This window comes from Prosopis cineraria, unplaced genomic scaffold, assembly GCF_029017545.1.
Source record: "Prosopis cineraria cultivar Desert tree isolate PC_DT_omini unplaced genomic scaffold, ASM2901754v1 PC11, whole genome shotgun sequence".
Classification (NCBI taxonomy): domain Eukaryota; kingdom Viridiplantae; phylum Streptophyta; class Magnoliopsida; order Fabales; family Fabaceae; genus Prosopis; species Prosopis cineraria.
In genome coordinates this window covers 10781609-10789803 of record NW_026555342.1, presented here as the reverse complement: position 1 = coordinate 10789803, position 8195 = coordinate 10781609, and the positions used below count along the sequence as shown (strand labels likewise).

The window sequence follows — 8195 nt, the reverse complement described above, 5'->3', positions numbered from 1 at the left end:
TGCCACCGGGAATAATGGACGTCCTTGATTTGAATTTGAGTACTCCCGAGACCTTAAAATTTTGAATAACTCGGCGTCTCTCTCTTCTCCACAAGTTCACATCAAAAGACAAAAATTTCAAATCACTTCCCTCCTACTTACGTTCTCTCTTTGCTCTGAGGTTTCCTCTTATACAAAACCCTAAGATTGCTGATCGATCACAGCATGTCGTCTGTGATACCGCCGCCGGCGCCTGGCCGAGAACTCTCGAACCCTCCCTCCGACGGCATCTCAAACCTTCGGTTTTCCAACCATAGTGATCACCTGCTTGTCTCCTCTTGGGATAAGGTGTGTTCCTGCTCTCGTTTCTGGTTACTTGTCGTCTTTACTGTTTCCGCTAATCAACAATTTAGTTCGTGATGCTGAGCTTGAGCTTCGGTGAATATCTTATCAGAGTGTACGATTGTATGATGCCAGTGCCAATGTGCTCAGAGGAGAGTTCATGCACGGTGGACCTGTGCTTGATTGTTGTTTCCATGACGATTCTTCAGGATTTAGTGCTGGCGCCGATAACACAGTGAGGCGGTGAGTTTGTTTCTTTTGAAATTTCCTTAGTTCCTGAGACGTCTTGTGTGAAACGTGCTTAGGCATTTTTCCCCCGCCTTTTTGTGGTTTACGGTTGACTCCGCATGTTGAGTTGATTGATTGCGTGTAGTAGCATACTGCGATCATTGCAATGTAGTTAAGCTCCATGAATGTGCTTAAGATCGATTCTGAGAAGTAGGGTCAATTTACTGGTGTTTGTTTAGACAATGAACGTTGCTAAGGTTAGCTTCCTCTTTTTTCTGCATACTGTTAATGCATTGGTACTTTCATGACTCTAGCGATGATATTCATGTCACGTGTCAATAATGTGAATCCATGTGCTTCAGATATAATGTTATTTACGAATTCCAAGTTCTATATTTTATGATTTGGGAGATAGATATTCTAAACACATGCCATCTGAGTCCATTACTCCTATTTTGTATCCTTTGTATTTGTTTCTATTACTCATCATAATTCACGGCTTCCTTGATTTTAGTCAAATTCCAATTTCATCTAAAATTTATAATTGAAGTTGCATATCTTATATCCGGCCAAAAAAGAAAAAAGTTGCTTCTAGGGTGCCCACACATAGCCTTGTGTAGGTCCAGGTTGCCAGCGTGAGTGCCAGGTTGCTTGCCCAGGTTGGCACAGGCGTCCTGTGCATGGTCCAGGTTGCCTGCCTGCACTCTTGCGCAAGCAGAGGTTGCCTGCAATCAGCCTCACACTTCGTCCAGGTTGCTTGCATACTGCAATAAGTTATGATTCTGCCATCTTTTTGGGCTTAATCTAAGTTGAATTTAAATGTAAATATGTAATTTTTCAAAGCAGTTGAACATTGCAATAAAGTAGTTAAAGTTAAAGTCCAGCTTGTAATGTAATTGTCATCTAATGAGAGTTGATGTTAACTGCATAATTTGTTCCAGGTTAGTTTTCAGCTCTAATAAGGAGGATGTTCTGGGAAGGCATGATGCACCTGTTCGTTGTATTGAGTACTCTTATGCAGCAGGTCTGTTATTGTGGTCATCAATATCCACTTAGAATTTACTAATATTGCTTACCTTATCTCATTAATTTTCTCTATTTTTAGTTTTTCCTTATATGTAGCTGAGGTCCATAGGGAAAGAAATTTTTCTCTGATATGATTTTACAGTTAGAATTAGCAATGACAGGAACAGATTTTGATTATTCACTAATGACCCTGTATCACTCTTCCATGCCCTTGGCTCATTTGAATGTTAGTTTCATGCATATTGAATTTATGCTTCTCTCCCCAGCCAAATTTAATGTGCCTTTAGTCAGAAACCTGTAAGAATAGCAAGTAAAAACTCAAGATATTGCTCATAAAATTTTGGATTATACGCTTACTAAAACATTGATCAGAAAATCATTCTGGATATCTTCAAAATTTTCGTTTGGTCATGTTCACTGGAATGAATAAGGTCATGTAGATGAAATCTATATTTCCTTGAAGACCATCACCATTATTGAAATGGTTTATCACGTTAAATTGTCAAACAGTTGTTGCTATTTTGATGTATCGTCTTATAGAAGTTTTGTGTACATATATATTATTATACTGCCCTCTCTTTGGAATTATTGTTCTATAGTTGATGCTTGGCATCGTTATGATGAGCAGCTTCAATAATGGTATATCTCTCTTATTTGTTGTTGTGACAGGCCAATTGATCACTGGTAGTTGGGATAAAACCCTGAAATGTTGGGACCCTAGAGGTGCAAGTGGGCAAGAGCGTACTCTTGTTGGGACATACCCACAACCTGAGCGCGTTTACTCTCTTTCGCTGGTTGGGCATCGTCTAGTTGTAGCAACTGCTGGAAGACACGTTAATGTTTATGATTTGAGGAATATGTCTCAGCCTGAGCAACGGAGAGAATCTTCATTGAAATATCAAACCAGATGTGTGCGCTGTTACCCAAATGGAACAGGTATTTACTTGAGCTTCTGGGCATTTTTGGGTAAATTGTTCAAAGTTGTCTCCAAATTCATATTGACTTCCCTTGATAAAATGACAAATATTTTCTCTCATGCACAGTGCTTTAACGTATTATTTTAAGCCCTAAAATTACATATGCAGAGGAACGCTACAACCATGTGCAAATGAATGAAGGAATCTTTGTATATTCATGTTGTGCATCGTGTAGTGAAATCCCGCTGATGACGTACTGTACAACAACAACAACAACAAGCCTTTATCCCACTAGGTGGGGTCGGCTACATGGATTGCAAGACGCCATTGTGCTCTATCATTTATTAAGCTTTTAGAAATATTATTAATTAAGAGATCACGTTCAACAACTTCCAAGAGTGTTCTCTTAGGCCTTCCTCTACCTCTCTTAATCGGACTCAAAGTTATATGTTCCACTCTTCTCACTGGTGCCTCCCTTGGTCTTCTTTGTACATGCCCAAACCATCTCAACCGATTTTCTACCATTTTTTCCTCAATAGGTGCCACCCTCACTTTTTCACGTATGTGCTCATTTCGAATTTTATCTTTACGTGTATGTCCGCACATCCATCGTAACATTCTCATCTCTGCTACTCCAACTTTATGCTCTTGCTGTCCCGTTAGAGCCCAGCATTCACTACTATATAACATTGCCGGTCTGATAGCAGTACGATAAAACTTTCCTTTAAGTTTATTAGGCACCTTACGGTCACAAATAACTCCTTTAGCTTTTCTCCAATTAAACCACCCAGCTTGAATTCTATGCGAAATATCTCCACTGATTTCGCCATCATTTTGAATAATGGCTCCCAAATATCTAAACTTTTCCACTTGAGGTATGATTTGATCTCCCAATTTCACTTCCAAATTATTTTCGAATAGTCTTTTACCAAATTTACAATATAAATATTCCGTCTTACTTCTACTCAGACGAAAACCTTTCGACTCCAATGTCCTCCTCCATAACTCAAGTTTGCAATTAACCTCTTCTCTTGTCTCTGCTATAAGAACTATATCATCCGCGAAGAGCATACATTTCGGGATTTCCTCTTGAATATGTTCCGTCAAAACATTTAAAATCAAGTTGAACAAATAAGGACTCAGAGATGATCCCTGATGTAGTCCAATCTTGATAGGAAAATCCTTTGTTTGACCACAAGGCGTTCTTATACTAGTTTTTACCCCCTCATACATATCTTGTATGGCTTTAATATAAGCAATCCGTACTCCCTTTTTTTCCAACGCTTTCCAAAGCACTTCTCTTGGTATACGGTCATAAGCTTTTTCCAAATCAATAAAAACCATGTGTAGATCTTTATCTTTACAACGATACTTTTCCATTAATCCCCTTAGTAGATAAATTGCCTCTGTAGTTGATCTACCTGGCATAAAACCAAATTGATTCTCAGAAATACTTGTCTCCAATCTTAACCTGTGCTCAATTACTTTCTCCCGCTGATGACGTACTGTATTTTGTCATTTTAAGTTTTATTCCTTATATATGATCCGATGCATTCTGTACTCATATGTTTACTCCATGCAGGATATGCACTTAGTTCAGTTGAAGGGCGAGTTGCAATGGAATTTTTTGATCTCTCAGAGGCTAGCCAAGCAAAAAAGTTGATTTTTTTCCCTTCCGTATATCTATGCATGGAATTCTTCTTTTCTGAGATTGAAATTAATATTCTTCTTACCTCTTTTCAGTATTTATGATATATTTTATGGTTTCATGTGAGAATAGCATATGTTCGTCTTCACCAAACTTCTTGTCAGCCAATGACTTCTAAGCTTTCTGCAGATATGCTTTTAAGTGTCACAGAAAATCTGAAGCTGGAAGGGACATTGTCTATCCCGTAAATTCCATAGCATTCCACCCCATGTAAGTACTATAGAGTTCGTTAACTGGGTCTTGTACTCTTGTTTATTGTCAAGTTATGAGGCACGATGCAAAAGGTTATATATTTAATTTTTGCTCCAAAGAATGACTAAAAACCGAGGGTTGCTACGATGTAGTAGGGATGCAATGGGAAATTCCTTGGTGTTTTGCCAATTTCCTTCTATGAGATTCAACAATGGCTCCTTTATACAATCTCAAAAATGATGGGCATGAGTATGATGTTAATTAGACAATTAAATACTTGCGCGTATGCTTGGAACCATTAGCCACATTGAAGCTGAAAGGTGACAGATGATACCATAACTAACTGTGAAATTCAGCTGACTGAAAACCAATTGGTGAAAAATTGATCTGGGATGATGTGAAATTATGATTGTTCTTGGCAGCTGATTAGTCTGTGCTGGATCTACAGTAATACCCAACTTAGTTGATACTTTATGCTTAAATTCATGTTTCAACTATACTAGGCTACAAAACTGAAATGTTTTCTTTGCCTTGTTGATCTGATTGGGATATGACGGAGTTGTTCACACTAGGATATCTTGGAGTGATTAACAGGGTGCTGCATGACTTATTCTACTTGCAGATACGGTACATTTGCCACTGGAGGTTGTGATGGTTTTGTAAATGTATGGGATGGAAACAACAAGAAGAGGCTGTACCAGGTTTTAGTTGCTTTATTTTTTAAAATATTTATTTCTATCTTTCACCTGAGTGAATTGCTGAATTACTGTTCTCTTTCAGTACTCAAAATATCCAACTAGCGTTGCTGCACTTTCATTTAGTAGAGATGGACGCCTCCTGGCTGTTGCATCGAGTTACACATTTGAAGAGGGGCCTAAGCAGTACTCTTTCTCTCTCTCACACCCCCCTCCATTCATATGCATTTTAACCTGAGTATTTTTGCCTAGTTAAAAACTTTTGAAGAGATTGTGCTCAGAACACTCTGTGACTTTATTATCGTTGTTGCTATTTTTGTTTAGAAAAAAGAACACTTTGTAACACTAACCTGTGTTGCAATTACTCTGCAGGCATGAACAAGATGCCATCTATGTGCGCAGTGTAAATGAGATAGAAGTCAAACCGAAACCCAAAGTCTATCCTAATCCACCAGCGTGATTCCTGATGAACGTAGTAATTTATTTTCTTTTTACCTACTATGCCGTGTACTTTGCCCAATTCTTTGTTACTTTCGTATGTAAACTAATTATGCGAAGTTCTCAATTTCTAGATACCAAATATGGCGAGATTTCAGCTTTTTCTACTTTTTACTTGGGTGCCTCTATTCATGGAGATATCTATGTTGTATAAGTTGACTTCAAGATTTCAATCTAGTGAGATGCCTGTCCTCACTGTTACATATGGTGGTTGACCTGCCAATAGGATTAATCAATGCTCAAAATATTTCAGTTTTGAAAAAAATCCATTTAATTTCACCTTTTTGGACACCAAGTCTAAATCCAAGTCGACAATTCAATGTGGTAGTTTCTGGTCCATGTGGTTATGGGCTGAAGACATATCTACAAGAAAGTAACTCAAATATTTAGTCGGTGATGAATGAATGCTGAATTAGTCTAACGGATTTCCGAGGCGATTATTAAAAAAAAAAATGTCTAGATTTTTCTTCTCTTTACATGTTGTTGCATGTATTCTTAGTGAGGGATTGGTTGAGCTTAGACAGGCTAACTGTTGTTTCTATTCGTCGCTGAGATGTGGAAAAGATAACTGATTGTATTATACAGGTATTTTAAATTTATTGCCAATGATTATCCAACTTTACAGTTTACACACATACAAAAAGATGGATTGCCCATTATTTTCCCAAAAAGATAAAAAGGTATGCTGAGAATACATGCGATGAGGTCATCGAGGGATAGAGCAAGAAGAAACAGCCACTAGAATGGGGAAGTATTTTCTTCCATTTCCCTTCACTTCTCTTATCTCCATCATTTATTAATTTTTTATTTAAAAAAATTATTTAATAAAAAATTTTGAATGATAAAGATGGCGGAAGTGGAGGAAAAGAGAGAAAAAAAAAAAAAGGAGAGACTCCTGATCCCTATAATGGTCACTTGCTTGAGAGAAAATTCATGAGGATTGAATCGTGTCAGGGTAAAGCATCTAGAACCTTCCACGTGGCACCATGTCAGCTTCACCACAGATTTGGACGGCTTTTTAATTTAATTTATTTTAATATATCTTGTTTGCGATGTTCCGTGCCGGATGAGGATGAAAGGAGTAGTAGCACTGTTTGAAGCGAACCAGTGGATTATTAACCATCAACGGCTTGTCAGTTACAGCCAACATGTGGAAGTACCTGAACTCGAGAACTCAACCGCCACGTGTCACCATAAGGTCCCTCCCTTATGGCTCCTTTTTTGTCCCTCTCTGTAGTCCTCACTCCCGCACTCTTTGTGCCTTTACTTTAAATTAAATTTTTACATACATATACATGTATGTATGTATGTATGTATTTAATTAAGGAGCACAAGAGAGATGCCAAGCAACATTTTTTTGGTATATATTTAAAAAATAAAAATAAAAGGGACGCAAGTGAGGATGAGGTTGGGCGAGTGAGCTGGATCCCCAAGTGGCCAAATGTGCGACTGCCAACCAGTGATTAAAAGAATTAAGGGAGTGGCCACCGCCTAATTGGGCGCGACTGAGGCGCGTGACGTTAGTCTTCCCTAAGGCATGACACTAACAAGTAGCTATGCTGTTCCTGCTGCCTCCATTACTCCGCATCGGACTTGAATTCAGTGGGCGAATTCAAATCCATTCACTCCTTATTCCGTTATAGTCAGTATATTTTTATTAATATTTAAATATTATTAAGATACATCTTTTTTGAAGAAATTTAAAATAATTCCTATAATGAGGACACCCTCAATCTCCTTGAAAAAATTGAAATTTGACATATTTTGAATATTACATGACAAAATTTTTAATAATAATTTAATTAAATTGAATGGTTATTATGGTGTTATATGAAATACTCGATAAATGAGACCACTCGATGAACACAAATCTTCACCGGACTCTAATTTTTTTAATAAAACCAAAGGCATAAATAATAAACTTCAATTGATATGATTGGAGTTGGGAAAAGCTTCAAGATAACAAAGCTCTCTCAATGAACATTTATTAATTGAGTTACATGATAATTAAGTTTACCGTAATGTTATTTTAATAAAGTAGTATCGTTGAAACGAAGGGATATCGGGATGATGATTCAATGGGATTGAAAGGTGAAGATGATAACAAGTAGATGGGGGTGAAGGGTTATGGATAGAAGAAGTAGTTGAGTGAGGAGCAAAGATGGGGAGAGAGAGAGAGTATTGGCGGAACAAGTCACAAAGGTTACGTTGACACATAAAAGACGTACGCGGGTGACAGATAGCTCACTTAATTAACCCCAAAGTAATTCCAACGACAGTCTTCTTCTTCCCTTCACCTTCCTTGCTTCCCTTGCCATCCCTCCGCGAAGTAACCTCCACAAAACCGTGTTTTGCACGCATCCAAACAATGTTGACTTCCCTTTTCGCGTTCTCATTTTGAGTTTGTGTTACAAAACGCAGACCCCATCACGTACCTTTGTTTTGACTTGGAAAAAGTCCTCTCTCTCTTCCTTATTTGACCCACTTCACTCGCTCTCTCTCTCTCTCTCTCTCTCTCTCTCTAACTCTTATTCCACCAACTATCTTCTTCCTTCCTTCGTTTATTCACCTTCTCTTACTATAAATTCCTTCGCCTCACACCCCCCTTCC

General features: G+C 38.0%; 1 protein-coding gene across 3 annotated transcripts; it reads left to right on the top strand.

Moving 5' to 3' along the window:
- LOC129286773 (mitotic checkpoint protein BUB3.1) lies at nucleotides 1-5790 on the top strand. 3 transcript variants are annotated; one of them, XM_054922801.1, is made up of 10 exons: nucleotides 1-327; nucleotides 434-564; nucleotides 1491-1573; nucleotides 2245-2511; nucleotides 4075-4150; nucleotides 4330-4410; nucleotides 5015-5093; nucleotides 5173-5273; nucleotides 5460-5562; nucleotides 5660-5790. In XM_054922801.1, exons 1-9 carry the CDS (start codon nucleotides 205-207, stop codon nucleotides 5545-5547), a joined length of 1029 nt encoding a protein of 342 aa, XP_054778776.1. In that variant the 5' UTR covers nucleotides 1-204; the 3' UTR covers nucleotides 5548-5562; nucleotides 5660-5790. The 3 variants fall into 3 exon arrangements, with proteins under 3 accessions (XP_054778776.1, XP_054778775.1, XP_054778774.1); XM_054922800.1 differs by having other exon boundaries at nucleotides 2-327; nucleotides 5460-5559; XM_054922799.1 differs by having other exon boundaries at nucleotides 2-327; nucleotides 5460-5790.
- The last annotated feature ends 2405 nt before the right edge of the window (nucleotides 5791-8195 follow it).